We start from the raw sequence: 18,534 nt of genomic DNA, 5'->3' as shown, positions 1-18,534 counted from the left end.
CTTTGCCTGCAGTTGGCGATTGTCTGAAAATAACTGAGGCCGTGAGCCACACAGTTCGCGTGTTCTTAACCCCTTCAGTGTTAATCCTGAGACACCGCCGACCGGAGAGCGAACCGGCACGTCGGGGGATAGCTGAAGACCCACCCCTCTCCGGACCTGATGCGGGGCGGTCGCAGTCCGAGTCCCGGCGCCCCGTTGGTCACGCGTGGGGCTGCGCTGTCCTATCGCCTTCCCCACGCACACCACGGTGTCCAGAGCCCGCGCCGGCCGCGGCGTGGACTTGCCTCGGTCGCTCCGGCCCTCCGATCCGTTCATGAGCCTGTGGCGGAAGAGCTAGCTATCAGTGCGCGCTTCCACGCGGGAGAGAGGACACGGAGCTGGCGGTGCACTTTCCCGTCGTACCGTGCCATAGCTCCCCACTTCGTCCGCCTACACATTCCCCGGTGCTCCCCAGAAACGTTCTCATTATCCCCGCGCCTTAGGAAGGGGGCACTTTAAGTTGCAATTAACAAATGGATCAGAAATGCCGCACATCCGTCTGCAAATCCATCTCATTTTGAATTTCTTTCAGGGTCTCCACGTTAAACCGCTGACCTCCCCAGGCGCTGAAGGCCTCACCGGCGCCCTGTGCCGTACAGCTGTCGCGACAGAAAGACGGTGGATCTGCCGCCCCCCCCCCACGTACCGACACTGCAGGCCCGCTCCTCCATCCAGGTAAACAACCGGCCTGGCTGGTTGCCCTGGAAACCGCAGGAGCTCTCCAACCGCCGCCGGTTACTGCGCGAGGAGCCCGTATAAAGGGGACACTGTACGGCGGGGGCACCCTACGATTCCCGGAGGGGTTCGGCTCGCCCGCTCCTCTATATATTATTAGGGGCTCCCAGCCCTGCGCCGGGCGGCCCGCACCCCAGCTGCTTCCCGGTCCCGTCGAGCGCTCGAGTGGGACGGTTTGTACGCTTAATTGGGCCCAATAATAGGAATGATCTGGAAGAATCACGTTCTCGTGGGTTTCCACCCACAGTCGGACACACTGGGAGGATAATCGGGTTTTTTTTTTGGGGGGGGGACTGGAATTAGTGTGAGTGTGTGGGTGTCTGCTTGTGTCCTGCGATGGACTGGCGTCCCCTCCAGGGTCTACCCTGCCTTGCGCCCGTTGCTTGCTGGGATAGGCTCCGGCTCCCCAGCGCGACCCGGTGTTGGAAAACCGCTTAGAAAAAGGCCGTTTTTTCATTGCCCATCTAAGGCACGCATTTGTACCCGGGGGGGTTGCGACACGCGTGAGGCGACGTCGATCCGTCCTGCCGGGGCTGTTAAAAGAGAGCGGCAGCATTTCAGGACAAAACGGCCGTGACGGTTCTACACCCCTCCCTGGCAACGTCCCGGCGTCTCCATGGCAACATCCTCTCTCCCTTCCGTCCTCGCGCCGCGAGGGGGGAATGTCTTCAGTCTCTCCGGCTCTGGCGCACAGAACAGCTGGAGAGCCGGCGGCGCGTCTGCATTATACATGAGCCGCGAGTTGAGGCTCGTCCGTGCACAGGGAATTACACATACCTGGCCCGGCCTGTCATCAGCGAGCAGACTGTACCAGCGGGGAGAAATGCCGGCTCGCAGCCCTCGATGCTTGGGCGCGTATTTAATATTAACCAGCGCTATGTAGCATTTCGTACAGAAGGGACCTGGCTTTATCGGTCTTGGGCTCAAGCTGGTTTGCCTGCACAAAGGATTCATTTCTCAGACAGTTCAGGTCGTGGCAGTCGCTGGTGTCCGGTGGGGATTTTTTATTTTTTTTTTTTTGCAACTATTCGTATACGAGTTTCAGCGACCGAGCCTGTGAGCGGCGGAGCTGCAGGCTTGCGCCAGCTGCGGGCGCCCTGACCGCTGGCGAGCCGAGACCCCCCTCACCCCCCGACGCCGAGCATCGCTGTTGCAGGAGACCGGTGCGGGGATGCGCTGCCTGTCCGGCTGAGGAGAACATCACGGGCGGTTCCGCCACCCAGCGAAGCGAGTCCACAGCGACGGGCAGGTCCTGATTCCGGATCACCCCCGACATCTGCTCTCCCGCCCCCCGCTGTCTCATGCCCGGTCTGCCCGCCCCGCGCGATGGACCCGGCCGTGCTCATCTTCCTGCTGTACGTCATGATCGCCCACGAGCTGGTGTGCGGCTGGGTGCAGTACCGGCGGCAGGCGGCCAAGCCGCGGAAACAGCCCGGGCCCGTCTGGACCTCCGGGTAAGTGGACCGACCCGGGGCCTCCCAGGACCGCCTGGGGCGGGGCGGAGTGAGGAGGGGTGAGGGGGTCACCCAGGGTACCCGTACTATATCGAGGGTGGGAGGAGAAAGAGCAGCTGTGTCCTGTTGCCCCGAGTACACGATTATTCTGCTCTCTGGCGACATTCCCGCTCGTGACCAACCCCTGTCCAGTGGGAGGTCAGCACACGGGCGGGACGTGCTTCACCGAGAGCCGAGTGGCGGAGCCGCTTCACGCGAAATTCTTCACCGCAACGAGCCAATCAGAACTGCAGCAGGGATCCCCGAGCCGGAGAGAGACGCTGTCCATAGGCGCAGCGACGCTGCTCTCCGTCCGGGCATCTGACTATTTTAAAATAAAGTTGAACATTTTCTTACCTTTTAACACTTCTACTGCTGAAACAAAGGGGGCGCCATCCCCCCAGCACCGCTAACAGGAATGTGGGCGCGCCTGTGGCCCGGGGCCGGCGTTGCTGTATCGCAGCCCCGGTATCCCAATATTGGGGCTCTTCCTTCTCGCCCCCGCCAGGGCTCCACGCAGGTCACCTGCTTCCCAGCTGATTAACCCACGTGTGTCATTAAAGCGCTGGTTCTGGCGAAGGGCGACACTGGGATGACTGGGCCCGGTCCGGCCCGGCGCTTCTGGGCTGACCCCCCTCTCTCGCTCTCGTCCTGTCCAGGGGGTGGAGGCCGCCGACCCGGGGGCTGCCCAGGGTCAGCAGCCAGCCCGTGAGGACGGAGAGAGCGCGAGACTGGAGGAAGAGCGGGAGGATAGTGAGGAAGGCCTGAGAGGAAGAGGAGGAGCTGACGGGAGGATCATTCTCACGCGCAAGGAGCTTTTGAAGAGTCCCGCTCGTTTTTCTTTGTGTGTGTGTGTGTGCGCGCGTAATTCCCTGGCTCGTACTGGCGTCCCAAGACGCTGGAACCGACGGGTTTGGACCCGGCTCCATCTCCACTCATGGGTGGGCGAGAGAGGGGGAACGGGCCGCCCCGGGAGCTCCTATAACCCGCTCGACGTGGTTCCAAGTGAATAAAACCAGCCCGACACAACAGCAGAAGCCTGCTCTGACACGACACGCCGCGGCCGTGGGGCTTGTTGACTCGGTTGAGCGGGTCGAGGCGTTGCAATGCGATTACAATGCAAGGAAGGAGTACGACGGCTCTACAGTCCCCTCTCCGCGGAAATCCCCTGGGACTGAAAGCTCTGTAGGGAATGAAGACAGTTTTCCAGGACTCCATGAGCGACTCATGTGTGACTTATAACAGTTCCCCCCCTCCGTAATTATTTCCAGTGCTGGATCTATGATGTACAATTCTGAGTGTATAGTGGACACCAAGGCTGTCTCTCGGTCACCCCTCAGAGGCGCAGCCAGTGTCGAATTCCCGCTGTGTGATAAGTGGAGAAGTGATAAGTAATTATCACCATGTTTAAAGGGTTTCACCCAGTTCTTTCCAGGAAGTCTGACACGTTTTACGGCGAAATGTTGCCGGCTCTTCTTCGAAGTGGAAGCTTCAGTCGGTTCTTATCTTCATCACCCGAGTGTTATAGAGTCTCTTAAGAGGTGTGTTTTAGCACTTCACAGTTTGTCACGGCACAGCCAGCACGCGGACTACAGCGTTAATTAAACCAATTAAACCCAATCAACGGAACCCAATTAAAAGCTGGAGCCCGCGCGTGAGTCTCGAGGCAGGGTTTGGACGCGCTATGGAGGCGGAGGCGAGCTTTGATTTCTGAAGGTGGGTGTTATTTGCCCTTATCTCGGCGTCTCTGTCTGCGGGTTTCTAATAAAGTCCCTGTCCAGTGAATGAAATACTCTTTTATTTTTAAACAAAAGTGTGTGTGTGTGTGTGCGGGGGATGAGCATCGGCCGCCTGCAAAGAATGCTGCTCAGTCCTCGCAGAAAAGAGAACTGGTGCTGAGCCGCAAGCTCCTGCGAAAACGCGTTAGTTCCGTTTTTGGATGAGTGTCACCCGAGAGCTCCGGAGTCCGGCGCACACTTCCTCTAGGCGCTCGCCGGGGGTCTTCTCCTCAGACTGCAGCTCGCAGCGCCCGGGGACAGGTGGGGACAGGTGAGTACAGCCGCAACCGTCTCCTCCACCGAGCCCTTATCCAGTGCGCCGCTGTGTCGTTTCATCTCAGGAACTGATGGATGGGCCGGCTGAAAAACCCAGTCTCGGACTCTCTTATTCCGGTTCCTGAAATAGTCATTCAGAACCTCTAACAGCATCACGAGAGTACAGAATAATTTGGACTTGAAGTCGGGTTTTTTTTTGTTAACGTAAACGGTTTGTATGATGATTTAAATGTTTTAATAAAACGGAGAAGAATACTGTGCAAATAAAAAATACATTTTTCGGGGTTCATAGAAGAAATGATAAAACACTATACTCTACTTTTGGAATCCGGTTTTATTCTCAATCCGCTTGCAAGTCTTCACCTGTAACGCTTAATTCATCATGGCGCCCAATTCCATAACGTGCTGCTAATTTCTAATTTCTCAATGAATTTGTAATCACTTGGAAGGTCCGGTGCTATTTTTCCATGAAGTGCGTTTGAGCAATAGGATTTGAAATAAAAGATTTTCCTAACCCTGATGGAGGGGGAAAAAGGTTTTGGAGTCACAAGTGCAATGTGCCAGGAAATACATTCAGTTTTTTCATTTGACAAACACTTATCTCTCTTCTTTATTAAAAACAAAGAAGACCATTAGGCGATGTATACTGTTTGTAAAAGAATACAGTCAAAGCAGAAGTGCATTAACAATGTCTGACTGTAGAGAACAGTTTTTAACTGAACTCCCAGAGTGCTAAATAGTCTATTTAAAAATTTTAAAATATTTGTTCTATTTTATTAAGGATCCCACTGCCTCAATTGTCTCAAACTTAAATTGGTTAAATATGAAAATGTGGAGCCTCTTGGGTGAATAACCCCGAACTGTTGACTACCTAAAGGATAAACATGAAAAAAGTCCTCAAATATAACATATATATGATAAATATGAGCAGAACCAGGAGTCTAAACTGTTCAGTCTCACTAAATACAAGTCTACAATTACAGCAATATAGACCAAACCTGTTGTCAGTGCACTCCAAGCACCTCTCCAGACCTGTGCCGTTTCCAGCATGAGCTCACCTCCACTGCTTGACAGTACAGTATGCACCCTGCTGTCCAGGCCTTCCAGCACGAACATCCGCCCCATAGTCCATAGCGACCGCATGCTCCTGAACTCGCCCTCAAAATGAAAACTGATCCGTGTGGGACGTGTATGTAACTCATTCTCCCCTGGACAGAGTTGGCAATCTCACACTGAAGAGCCCTGAGGGTGAAACAGCAGGAGAGGAGTACATGCCCCGAGGTGATATTAATTCCTATTGTATCCCCTGATATTTCCAGCAGCGCTGGCCTCGCCAGTGTCCGTCATGTCAGAGTAAGACATGGTACGAATCAGGTTTCATCCTCGGGGACAGCGGCACCCTCTGCCTTTGATGTTCATTTTTAATTGAACTAATTATTCGCATAAATGCAGAATAACCTGTCCCGTCCCCCCCCCCCCCCCCCCCCCTTCTTAACTAGCTGGAAATTGAAAAGCTCCGGTGAAGCTGACGGGATTTTCCGTCCGTCGAGGACTGCAGCCGCACATCCGCGGGCGAGCGATGAACTCCAGCCTCCCCCTCCTCTCCTGCAACAGCAGCCGGGCTGAGACCTGCGGAGTCGAGCCCCAGAGCCCGGCCCTGACGGTGTTCCTCAGCCTGGTGTTCCTGGGGGGAATCCTGCTCAACTCCTTCAGCCTGTGGATCTTCTGCTTCCGCATGCCCCAGTGGTCGTCCGGGACCATACTGCAGTTCCACCTGGCGCTGAGCGATGCCATCGGCACGCCCGCAGCGCCCTTCCTGGCCGCCTACTTCTCCCTGGGCAGCACCTGGCCCTTCGGGCAGTTCCTCTGCCAGCTCATGGTCATCTTCCTCAGCACCCACCTGTACGGCAGCATCTTCTTCCTCATGCTCATCAGCGTCCACCGCTATGTGGCCGTGGTGCATTTCTCCAAGAGCTCCCCGATCCGAAGGAGGGGCTTCATGAAGAAGCTGTGCCTGGGCGTCTGGCTGGCCCTCCTGGCCTTAGGCCTGACTTTCTTCGGCTTCCTCAAGACCAGCCAGGTGGGCAACCACACGCTGTGCCTGAGCATCCACCAGGGGGAGCTCACGGGCGCCTACTTCGCCGTCAACTTCGTCCTCCTCGTCCCCGGCTTCCTGGTGCCTTTCGGCGTCTCGGCCACCTGCTACGGCCTGCTGCTGTGCTCCCTCTCCAAGATGAACACCATCAACCAGAAGGCCTGGGCCGTGAAGGCCAAGTCGCTGCGGATGATCGCGGGCAGCGTGGCCATCTTCGCCGTCTGCTTCGTGCCGCTGCAGGTGGCGCGGACCGTCGGCGTGGTGCTCAAGAACTTCTTCCCCGACCGCTGCTCCCTGCTGCAGTGGACCGAGGTGGCCTACTACGCCTCCTGGGTCCTGGCGGGCGCCAACTGCTGCCTCGACCCCGTGCTCTACTGCTTCGGCTCCCGCAAGTTCACCCAGACCTTCCGCAGCTCCTTGAGGAGGGTGGGCGTGCGCTTCCGGGACGGGGCGGCGGAGCCGGAGGAGGGCGAGAGTGCCAGCCAGAGCGTGACCTCCGGGGGCACCGCCTCAGCGCGCGCCCCCTAGGGGCGGCCCGCGGCCCGGCATCGAAACCCGCTAAGGCAGCCGTGTGGCGGGAAGTCGGACGCTTTCGGGGCCGTGGCACAGCGCCCTCCGGTGGTGTGGAGAGGAGCGAACGGCTCCGGTCGGCGGAGGATCGGGCACGGCTCGGGCAGGCGGCGTGAGGTGGGGTTGGGGGGGGGGGGTCTCCCCAGCAGCCGGCCCCTGACCCTGCCCCTGCCCCTGCCCCTCAGTTGAAAAAGAAACTCCTGCCTGCGCTCAAGCAGATGGCTTCTGCAAGAAGCCTCAGTGTTATTGCCATGGTGTTACAGATGCAGATGCCTGAAGAAGACAATATGGGGGTTTTTAAAGTGTGTGTGTGTGTGTGTGTTTTTAATACTAATAAGGATGTTTTCTTGGGGCTGTGGTACAGGTTAAGAGTCTTGCGTGCTTCAAAGCTCTTGAGGTGGTGGCATCTTGGCACCTGGCTCTGTGAATTCCACCGGTGCAATGAGTTCATTACTCATGCTGGAAGGGCTCCTGCGACGCCCTACCTTCATTTTTGGCATGACTGGGAAGCGGGCCACTTTCGGAGCTGGTGGCCCTTCCCAATAAAGGAATTGACAGGGGAACAGAAAGAGGAAGGAGTGTGGTATTTTTACTGCAGCTCCTTTTTAGCTCGGAACTCTTTTTCCTGCTCGTCTATGACTAACCGCTGCCACCGCGAATGCAACTGGCCAGGTTGGGTTTTAAAATTCCTGAGAGCAAGGGGAAATTTGCAACAGCCAACGATTTGTTCCCAGCGCCGTTTGGGATTATCCCTGATCTTGTGGCCACACCTGCCTGCTCTCCAGAACCAGTGTGGCCCTTCGCCAGTAGGACAGTTCCAGCCCTCCAGTCTGAACTCTGCTGAGACAACAGATGCGGAGGCTTCCCCCCGATTGCTTATGTGTCACCTGGCACACAGAGAAGACCTGCAGCCCAGTGTGTGATCTCCTGTCCTTTAACATCAGAACCGTCGGCCTCGCCAACAATGTTTTGTTGTAAAAATCTGATAACAATGATGATGTTTTTTATTATTTGAAATGTCTGTAAATGTTCACTCCTTGTTATTGCTTAGGCACTGTACTGGACTGGTCAAGCCAATAAAACTCTTTGAATGCGATGTCTTGCCCAGGGGAAGCAGAGCACTGGAGAGGAAGCGAGCAGAGGCCTCCCTGTGGTGCCTGCTCCTGCCTCTGTTCCTACCCATCCTGCCTCCACTCTTGACCTGACCCCGGTCCCTGCCTCTGCTCCTGCCCTCAATTCTACTGCCCCTGGCCTCTGCTCCTGCCCTCGCTGCTGTGGCTGCCCCTGCTCCTACCCATCCTGCCTCCACTCCTGACGCTGGCCTCTGCTCCTGCCCCTTCCCATCCTGACTCCACTGCTGCCCCCCCCCTCCTGCTCCTGCCCCCGTCCCCCGCAGGGACAGCGTGTTCCTCATCCTGCCAGCGCAGCGCTCCTGTCAGGCTCGGGCACAGCCTGCTCCCCTCGGGGGGGGGGCAGAGGCCTGCCGGCACTTTCCCCATCAGCAACTCATTAAAAACAGGTGAATCGACTGCTTCTGCCCACAATGAGTTGTCCTGGGTAATGAGGCGCAGTGGAAACCCCCAGGAGTGTCGCCGCTCCTGACTCGACGTTACCAGCTCCGCTCCCGGCCGGGGCCCTGCTCTCCGGCAGCGTGTTGCCTGCCGCCTCCTTCAGGCACCACTCCGACCCCGGCCCTTTGTATTCATCTAAAAAAGCGCCTACAACAAAACATCCAGTTTCCCGGGCGGCCGAGTACTCTCCCCCCACCGGCGGCGCCCGGCCTGAGCCGCTCGGCCGGCGAGTTTGACCCACGTTGTGCGGCAGGACAGGGAGGGGTCACTGCGGACACGCCGCCGCGCCCGTCCTTCGCGAACAACCCTCCCTCGGTGACTCGGTGACCGTCTGCCCTGTGTTATTATCTACTACAGCCGCTTATCTGTTTGGAAATGCGGAAACTGCAAGGAAACAGGTGTCCTGTGTCCGAGGAGACGGGGAGAGGGAACAGCGGAGTTTCTTGCTGGACGCTTTGTGCTTTCATTCTGACAGACCTCTCTTTAGCCCTGCTCTTTTACAACGGCCCGGCAGCCAGTTCTTCTGCTTTGCTGTTCCGCAGGAAAAAAAAAATCAGGGATATTAAAATTCCCAGCAGGTACTGATTAAGTCGCGAGTCACGCCCGAGTCCACTCCAAACCACAGCTAGCCGATGACTTCCCAGCACAACCTGTACCACAGAAACACACGGAAGAACGACATTTTTAAACGCATAGTTTGCGACCCGGCCAGCTGACGTCATTTCTCGACGGGCGTGACTCAGACTGCGACTCGTTTGTGTGTAAATAAGGCGAATCTTAATTGCACTTCACCGTGAAACTAGCGCCGTCCTTAAAAATATATATATATATCTTCGGGGTTTGTCGTTGCATCAGGGCCTTCCTCGTGCATGAACAGAAGTCGTGAAGGTGACACGCAGGCTTCACAGGGGCCGTGGAGCTGTGTCTCGGTGTTGCAGCCCGAGTCGTGTTTATTTTCGCCCGTGCTTCTCCGATTTGCGACGTGCGCGGAAAAAGGGCTGCTCGCGGCTGCTCCGTCAGCTCCCGCGAGGCGGCGCCCCCCTCCTCCCCCGGCAGGTGAGCCGGAGGTGTGTTGCTGACGCCAGCAGGCGGGTCCGGCCCGAGCTGGGGGATTTAAACTCTGCCTCCGCCGTAGAGAGAGTGTGTGTGTGTCTGGCGCTGGTAGGTTTAGGCAGCGCTGCTCCTCGGCTGTCCTGCTCACCAGCTTGAATCCACACGTCGCACTGAAAAGGCAGAAAGGCGAAAAAGAAAACACGCGACGTTTCGACTGCGGAGCCTCAACAGGTGTGTATCTGCTCGGTCTGATTTATCTTTCATCTTGCTTAAAGTTGGAGGAAATTGATTTCCTTCCCAGAATTGACACATTCTGTCTTATCGGTTATACCTATAATTTGGTTTTGTTTACCCTTTTAAATAAGTACATTTCTCAGGAAAGAAACACATTATAATCAGGGACAGAAGGTCGGTTTTGAACTGCTTTTTCATCTCTCTTTTAGAGAGAAGGAAATAGTGTCGCTAGCCTGGAATTGTACGTGGCCAAACGTCACCCCATTGTTTGTTCAGACGCTCGAAACTTTTTTTAAAGCCCGCTTTGCTTTGCCTTCATGACACAGTCCTGTTCTTAATAGGAGCAGAGTTTCTCCCACCCACTCCATAAACGCGACTACTGCTCTTAAAATGGAAGATGGTTTAACAAGGTGTTTCGATGATTCCTCGTTGTCTAGAAGATGATTGAATTCAAAAGGACAGGTTAATTTATTTCCCCTTTGGGTTTATGCGATTTAAATCTGTAGCTTACAAATGGTTGGCTCTGAGCTCGAACATCTCTCCTCTGCTGTAGTCAGTAAGACTGTTGAGGTGATCTGGAATAACTTGTCTCAAAACGGGCAACAGTTCCCAGCTCAACACAAGAACTGGTTCCGCTCCCAGATGTGAAGAGGCATGAGTCAATGAGTGCTTTGCAAACTGGGGTTACCAGATGTTCCCGGGGTATCCCCAGAAACAAAGGGGGACCTTCCCAAGTGCCAGTTTTGCAGTGTAGAATGAAAAATCATCAGAAAGGTTAGAAGTGAGAGGAGGGCATTCCACTGCTGTTTGGTAGTTAGGAGAGAACTCATCCAGCTGCGCCATGAGAGAAGCCAGGGTATCGGCTTCAACAGCAGGGCTGGGCGGCTTGTTCCACACCCCCACCACCCTCTGTGTACAGAGGCGCCTCCTGTCCTGACTGGAGGATCTCATGCAGCTGTGTCATGAGAGAAGCCAGGGTATCGGCTTCAAAAAACAGGGCTGGGCGGCTTGTTCCACACCCCCGCCACCCTCTGTGTACAGAAGCGCCTCCTGTCCTGACTGGAGGATCTCATGCAGCTGTGTCATGAGAGAAGCCAGGGTATCGGCTTCAAAAACAGGGCTGGGCGGCTTGTTCCACACCCCCACCACCCTCTGTGTACAGAAGCGCCTCCTGTCCTGACTGGAGGATCTCATGCAGCTGTGTCATGAGAGAAGCCGGGGTATCAGCTTCAACAGCAGGGCTGGGCGGCTTGTTCCACGATCCGAAACAAGATCCCTGCTCTGACAGGTGCACGAGGACAGAAGCAGTGAACTTGCGGGAGACTCGCGCCCTAGCACCTGCTCGATTGTGTTTTCACTGCAGTTTCACATCCAGGGCTTTCCAGGATCGTCCCTATACTCCGCGTCCCCGGGCTGTCTTCCCGAAAACAGGTTCCGGTGTTTGCTAATGCTTTTCCCAAAACCATGTGCGGATCACAGGGTTTGGGTTTTCATAGGTAGCTTGGGAGCTCTTGCTTTCAGAGTATAATACATTTAAAGTCAAATCAATTAATAATTGTCTTAATTAAATTCAATTATTCAATCTAATAAATATTACATTTAATTACATATTTAATTAAGGCAATTATTAGTCCAATGAAGGCTTCAACTTATCGCTCAAGAGCCTGCATATAAGACCCCCCCCCCCCCCCCCCACTCCTAAAAAAACTGGGGTACCCCCGGACCAGGACAGAGTAGCTCCTCATTGGGTGCTCCTAAGCGCGCTGTGTGATCGCCCTGCCGCAGGCCTGCGATGGCGTCCTCGGTGTCGGACAGCTCCCGGCTGGACAAGGGCGTGCGGGAGTATTACCGGAGCCTGCCGCAGGACGGCAAGGTGCAGGTGACCTACGTGTGGATCGACGGCACGGGAGAGGGCCTGCGCAGCAAGACCCGGACCCTGGACGGCGAGCCCAAGGGCATCGAGGGTGAGCTCCCGCCTCCGCTGGCCGCGAACCTCACGGGGCTCCAATCCGTGTGCCAGCGCTCGGTTTACGAGTTGGAACGCTTGTGCGTCCGGTCGTGGGACCGGGGGGGCAGTCTTCAGGATCGGGCCAGCTCAGCTTGCCGAAGCCTTTTAAATCGAGCCATCTCTAAGCGTGGGCGGGTTCCAGATCACAAATTCGAGTAGCTGTAACTGTTGGTTTGTTTTAAAAGATCCTGTCATATCAAGATCATTTTCCACAGCAAGGCTTGACTATGCATTCAGAAAGTTCTTCGGTTTTGGGACCTTCCCCCGTCTTGCGGAGCCCGGGGGTCTCGGCGAAGGGGATTAATAGTGTGCGCGCTGTCCGAGAGCTGTTCGGGGTGGGGCTGCTTCACCTGCCTGGTCTGACGGCAACAGGATTCAGCCGAGTAAATCGCACTAGCCACTTCCCCTGCACTCACCTGAGCCTCAGTGTGCAACAGGCAGGTCGGTCTCTTTAGCATGGTGTTGTGTATGGATGCGACACGCCACTGTTCTGGCAGGCCAGTGAGGTCAAACCACACACATGTACCGCAGTACTGGACACATGAAGGAGAAGCCCCCTGCACCAGAGGCCTGGCCTCTTGCCTAGGGTGTGTTAAGCACTCTCGAGAGTCCTGAAGACTATGGGCTGCGGAGAACTGAGAGACTGCTTTACAGCACCAGGCCAGCTCGGCAGAAAGTCGGAGACTCTCCGATTTTATTTTATTTTTCCAAAGTATGGAAAAGAATGAGTAATTAATGCTCTCCGCATATGCGGAGGGTGAAGTCGCAGCCTTTAAAATCAAGCTATCGCTGCGAAGTGTGAATGGGTACAACATCACAAACTCGTGTCGCTGATGTTTTAGAGGATCCCATCGTGTCGAGATCGTCCTCCACAGCCTGCACATGCATTCCAAAAATTCTGATTACTACATCACTAAGTCTAAAGTCACAATAAGTTTCAGTTGTTTTGTACACATCGAGTCCTGTTGTGCACACATGAAATATTTGGCACGGTTCAGCATGGTGCATTTCTGCTGGGAAGTCGGCATGGGAAGATTTTTTTTTTTCCTCTGCCAAAAGGCGCTACGTATAGTTCCTGCCCATGAAAGTGAAGCTGCCTGGTGTTTCTCTGCTCTCATGCTGTGGGGGGTAACTGTGCTGTTCAGTAGCGGGCACGAGTGGTATCCGTGCCTCGTGGTATTGCCTTGTTGAGGGTGTGCTTTCTGAGGTCATCTGTTGTTCCCAAAATGTTATTGTTCTCTCTGCTCTCAGAGTGGTGGCGCAGAGCAAAACAGACTTGTGTTTCTGCCGTTCAGGAGAGCCTATCTGTTCAGCCTGGACTAAGGGGGACCATGGGGGTCTTTAGGGAATGTCCTGGGGGGATCCCCCCCAAAAAAAGGGGAAATGAAAATTCCCCACCATTTCACTGCCATCTTCTGTGTCAACGCATGTGCTGACATTTATTACAGAACTGTTTCTCGTCATGAAATGCCCCCGTCAGATTTTGGCTTCAATTTACGCGTCCTTGTTGAAATGGGGTCCCCCGGTCAGAAATGGCTGGAAAAACTTTGTTTGGAGAACCCGGAAGTGGCCGTGAGCCAGGGGGAGGGCTCGGTCGGCTTCTCCTCGGGATTCGATGGGCTCGGCAGCTTACTGATCCGGGCCTCCGATATCTCCGCCCCTGCAGATATTCCGGAGTGGAACTTCGACGGCTCCAGCACCTACCAGGCCGAGGGGTCCAACAGCGACATGTACCTGGTCCCGGCCAGGATGTTCAGGGACCCCTTCGCCCTGGACCCCAACAAGCTGGTGCTGTGCGAGGTGCTGAAGTACAACCGCAGGCCCGCAGGTGAGTGAGCGCCTACGTCCCGCCGATCGGCCGCACCGCGGCGGGTGGGGGTTGGGGGCGGGGTCCGGTTGGCTGAGAGCTCGGCCCGTGAGCTGAGTCGCCCCTTTTCTCTCTGTCCCGGCAGAGAACAACCTGCGGGCCAGCTGCAAGAAGGTGATGGAGCAGGTGAGGGACACTCACCCCTGGTTCGGGATGGAGCAGGAGTACACCCTGCTGGGGATAAACAAGCACCCCTATGGCTGGCCTCCCAACGGCTTCCCCGGACCCCAGGGTAGGTGGGCCCCGCCGTGACCTCACCGCGACCCCGTCATGACCCCGTCATGACCCCGCCCTGACCTCTCTGATCGCTCTGCCAGAACCAGATTGCTGTCCAGGGCGAACGGCCACCATCACGTTTTTAGACCCTGGTTATGCATTTCCAGTGCAAGTGCCTTTATTTCTGTACATCTCCGCTTCTACAGCTTAACGCGGAGAATTAACCTTGAGGATTCTCCAGCAGATCACGTGTTGTATATATTTCATCGGACCGTCTGGGTGGGCAGTGGGCGTGGTTCCCTCCCCCTCTCTTTAAAAAAAAAAATGAAGGTGCCAGTTTGAGTTTTAGCCTCCCAAATGCCAGTTTACTTTCGACTGACTTGACATCTGCCACCCCTGTGCTGCCTGGGGGGTGGTGGGCGGGTGGGGTTAGTGATCATGGGAGAGCGGCGTGTCTCCCTTTGGCTCTGCTGACACCGCCAGGTGTGCATCTGCCTGAACATCTTTCCCGGTCGAGCCCCTCGGGAGCCCAGCCAGGGGGATTGATTTCCAGGGCACAGGCTTCAGTCAGGGCCTGAGCATCCTCTGCCTGCAAGGACCCAGAGGAGAGAAGGGCGAGTGACCAGCAGGGGGCGCTGCAGTAGCTTTATCCTGACGTTGACACGGGGAGTCGGGCCTGCGCTATGGGGCTCAGTGGCGAGACGGAGGTCATCTGCCAGGCGGCCGACAAGCCCCTGTGGGCGGCCGAATCCTCCCACTGCGCCGTCGGACTGGGGAATCGCGTTCCTGACCGCTGGCCCCCTGCATCGTTGTCTCTGAAAGCACCCCGTTTCTCCAACAGGCCCCTACTACTGCGGGGTGGGCGCCAACTGCGTCTACGGCAGGGACATCGTGGAGAGCCACTACAAGGCCTGCCTCTACGCGGGGGTGAAGATCGGCGGCACCAACGCGGAGGTCATGCCCTCGCAGGTACCGACTGTCAGTCCCACCCCCTCCGAAGACTCTTTTTAGGGAGCTGGTCACCAGGCACCAGCACAAGGGAGGGGTCAGTGGGGGTGTGTGTCGATAATACAAAACATGCTAAGGCATTTGTTTTTAAAAACAAAGAAAAGCTTAATGGTATTTCCACCTGTGTTTATGGGAAAACATGCTGAGATTCGGCTCCACAGCTGAATCTTTCTGTTTTTCTCTCCTCTGCAGCTTGCACACTGTGTACACAGAGGCGCACCTTCGCGTGACCTAGCCTGAGCTCGTAGTTTTGTTTTGTTTTTTCCCTTTGAGAGCGTGAGGCAGCTCTTTTGATGTCGGTGGTGGTGGGGGGAACGCTGTGGGAGTGTGGAACAAGCTGCCCAGCCACATTATTGAAGCCGATACCCCGGGCTCTTTAAAGAAATGGATGGATAAGATCCCGGGATCGATAGCTACTAATTACCAAATTAACCGCCTGGTCCAGATGGCCTCCTCTACTCATGTCCTGAGTCTCTGTATAACAGCCACCCAAGGATTCTGGAGTGCTCAGTCGAAATGTGGCTGAACCCGCCTGGCAGAGGGCTGGCCTCCTGGCCAGAGGACGGTCAGGCTGGGACCCCCCTGCAGAGAGAGGGGTGACCCAGGGGCAGCTGCAGAGGGGGAGATGGGGTGGGGGGTGGGATGCATGGAGACGTATACGAGGGAGAGAAGGGGATCACGTCCAGTATTTACAGGAGAGGAGGTGAAGTCCAGGAGGGATCGCTCCCGTCTGACCGTCCGAGCTCCTGACTGACCCCTCCCCCCCCCCGAGCCTTCGTTGTAAACTCTCGTTCGCTCCCCCTCCCAGTGGGAGTTCCAGGTGGGGCCCTGTGAGGGCATCGAGATGGGCGATCACCTCTGGGTGGCCCGCTTCCTGCTGCACCGGGTGTGCGAGGATTTCGGGGTGATCGCGAGCCTGGACCCCAAGCCCATGCCGGGGAACTGGAACGGGGCCGGCTGCCACATCAACGTCAGCACGGAGGCCATGAGGAGCCCGGGGGGCCTGCAGTGAGTCCAACCCGCTGTAGCTATACTGCCGTACCTGTATCGCTGTCCTGCACCTGCTGTGCCTGATCCGCCTGTGTAACTGTACTGTCCTGCAACATCCGCCTGTGTTGTTCCTGCTCACTCTTCCTGCCTGTGTATAGATAGATAGATACTTTATTGATCCCGTGAGGGAAATTGGAGTGCAACAGCAGCTTAACACAGCCACAGTGTAACGAACGACACAATAATAATAATACAATACATACACACCTGAAGAAGGCTCCACGGCCGAAACATTGCGTTCTCTTTCTTCTTTTTTTCAGCAGGGAATAAACTTATGACTTGTTCCTTTGCAGCCTGCGCATGCTGACGCAGCTCCCCACCTGAACCAGTACATACAATACGATCAATCGGTACAGTGAGAAGTTAACACACACAGAACAAACCAGAACAGAACAGTACACAAAAAAAGTCGATAAATATAAATGTAACAGTAGTGTACTGCTGTCCTCTTGCTATGGACGTCTATACAATTATACTGAACTTCTCTTCCAGCTGCAGTCAGCCGTTTGCAAAAAAAATCCTCATTTTTAAGCGCTTGTTATCCCCCATATCTGTGGGAATATTGGAATGTCGTCAGATTTCCCCCACATCGGCTCTGATCCAGTGTTAATGGCATTTCCCCCCGCTGGCTCGGTTCTCTCCAGCTGCCAGCGGTGCCCTTGAGCTTCCCCCCTCTCTGACCCCCCCCAGGCACATCGAGGAGGCCATCGAGAAGCTGGGCAGGCGCCACGCCCACCACATCCGCCTCTACGACCCGCGGGGCGGCAAGGACAACGAGCGCCGGCTGACCGGCCGCCACGAGACCTCCAGCCTCCACGAGTTCTCCGCCGGCGTGGCCAACCGGGGCGCCAGCATCCGCATCCCGCGCCAGGTGGGGCAGGACGGGCGCGGCTACTTCGAGGACCGCAGGCCCGCCGCCAACTGCGACCCCTACCCCGTGACGGAGGCCATCGTGCGCACCTGCGTGCTGGACGAGGCGGGCGAGGGCAGCGCCTGAGCTGCGCCGGGTGTGGGAGGTGGACCGTACCCCCCCTGCCCCCCCCCCCCCGGTGCCCAGCAGCCTGGTCTGCTCTGCGCCGCGCTGGCAGCGGGCGGGCCGAGGCACTGGAGCGGGCAGGCGTCGGAAATATTCCGCTGACGGGGAAACGCCTTCGAGGGCGGGGGTGTGTTTGAGGAGCGAGCACTTCTTAAAAAAGAAAATAAAAATCCACCCTACCCCTGTAAGGCATTCCATGCAATATCCACGCTGTACTGGACGCGAGCTCGTTTCGCCGGGCCGGGCCCTGCTGGGCACCCCCAACGAGCCCGGAAGACCCCTCGACGGCCGCCTCCTCTACCGTTCGCTCTGCCTGTTTCCCCTCCCCCCCGATTTCATATCTGCGTTTCTGGCCCTCGGGGGCCACTACAGGCTTGGGGCCACCCCAGGCTTCTTCGTGCAAGTGTGGAGGCGGATCCCGATCCCCCACCTCCCTGGTTGCCGAGCGCCGTGGGGATCCGGATCCGCCTCCCTGCGGGATCATCCCACCTGCTGCCAGGTGCCGTGGGTAAAACGTGAAGTGGCTCAGACTGCTGTGCACGGGGGGTCTGATTTCCAGGGAGGAGGGAGGGGCATTCCAGAGGACAGTGACGGCTATCCATGATTTTTCCCTGCTCCAGGGTGTGATCTTGCACAACGGAACAGCTGTCTTGCAGGTAATGGCTTACAGCACTTTAGAAAGCCGACAATATATCTATTTTTTTAGGAGTCTTAAGCATGATAATGCTGTACTTTTATCTCGGAAGACTGTTGTAAACTTAGAGTTAATAGAGTATTTATTCAGTGGGATAAATGAAGCCGTAGGTTTTTCCAGCTCTGTTGGATGAGTTGGAGTCTGATTTTTCAGCGGTGTAGCGTTGTCGGGGAATTAATCAAAATTTTAAAATTTAAATGCGTCGCCTTCAAAAGTGGTGATACCAGCAAACAAGGTGGTGGGAGGGGCAGTCCTTCCCATGTAGCCCATATGGTAGTTAGTAGCTCATTGTCCTTGTTCAGATAGAGTTTTTTTTTTTATGCGCTCAATTAATTCAGGTGAATCTTTAGGAAAAATATCACTGTGCAGCAGGTGGAAGCAATTCACTCTCAGCTCATTCAACTTAAGGAACGACAAAATGAAACTTTGAGTTGTATTATTTTAATGTGTCACTTTTTGTATGGTTTTTAATGAAGGTGTGATGTTAATTTTACGGGTCTGATCTCCCGGCTTTGTCTTTGGGAGTATGTGTGAAATAAACGCAATAGTGCTGTCTCCACTGTGCTGCTTGATTATTCACGCTGTGGGAAAGAGCTCATTGGTAATGATGCTCATTGTTCTGAGAAACAGATACCTGGTGAGGGGTAGGCCCCATCAAGTGGCAGTTTGTCAAACTGTAGTAGTTTGAAAACCTAGCCATGAATCACGACGCTCGCTCTGACCTGCCTCGTGACGTACAAGTGACGAGAGAGTGAGCAGTTCTCCTTTGTTCCCCAAAGACTCTCCCTCCATCCTGACATCCAGGTCCAAA

At 55.7% G+C, this 18,534-nt stretch overlaps 2 protein-coding genes across 3 annotated transcripts; both read left to right on the top strand.

Moving 5' to 3' along the window:
- The first annotated feature begins 1,071 nt into the window (after positions 1-1,071).
- On the top strand, positions 1,072-7,840 carry gpr207a (G protein-coupled receptor 207a). Of its 2 annotated transcripts, none has more exons than XM_069183252.1 (3): positions 1,072-2,228; positions 2,927-3,983; positions 5,821-7,840. In XM_069183252.1, the coding sequence occupies exon 3, from the start codon at positions 5,901-5,903 to the stop codon at positions 6,942-6,944; it is 1,044 nt and encodes a 347-aa protein (XP_069039353.1). In that variant the 5' UTR covers positions 1,072-2,228; positions 2,927-3,983; positions 5,821-5,900; the 3' UTR covers positions 6,945-7,840. The 2 variants fall into 2 exon arrangements, with proteins under 2 accessions (XP_069039353.1, XP_015222341.2); XM_015366855.2 differs by having other exon boundaries at positions 2,927-4,316.
- An 808-nt stretch (positions 7,841-8,648) lies between these two features.
- Positions 8,649-18,278, top strand: LOC138224950 (glutamine synthetase-like). The gene is made up of 7 exons (XM_069183251.1): positions 8,649-9,841; positions 11,630-11,808; positions 13,519-13,680; positions 13,805-13,951; positions 14,777-14,904; positions 15,752-15,951; positions 16,684-18,278. Exons 2-7 carry the CDS (start codon positions 11,637-11,639, stop codon positions 16,988-16,990), a joined length of 1,116 nt encoding a protein of 371 aa, XP_069039352.1. The 5' UTR covers positions 8,649-9,841; positions 11,630-11,636; the 3' UTR covers positions 16,991-18,278.
- The last annotated feature ends 256 nt before the right edge of the window (positions 18,279-18,534 follow it).

The sequence above is a fragment of the Lepisosteus oculatus genome, chromosome 24 (assembly GCF_040954835.1).
Source record: "Lepisosteus oculatus isolate fLepOcu1 chromosome 24, fLepOcu1.hap2, whole genome shotgun sequence".
Taxonomy (NCBI): Eukaryota; Metazoa; Chordata; class Actinopteri; order Semionotiformes; family Lepisosteidae; genus Lepisosteus; species Lepisosteus oculatus.
The sequence above is the reverse complement of the archived record's forward strand: the minus strand, read 5'-3'. Positions and strand labels throughout refer to the sequence as shown.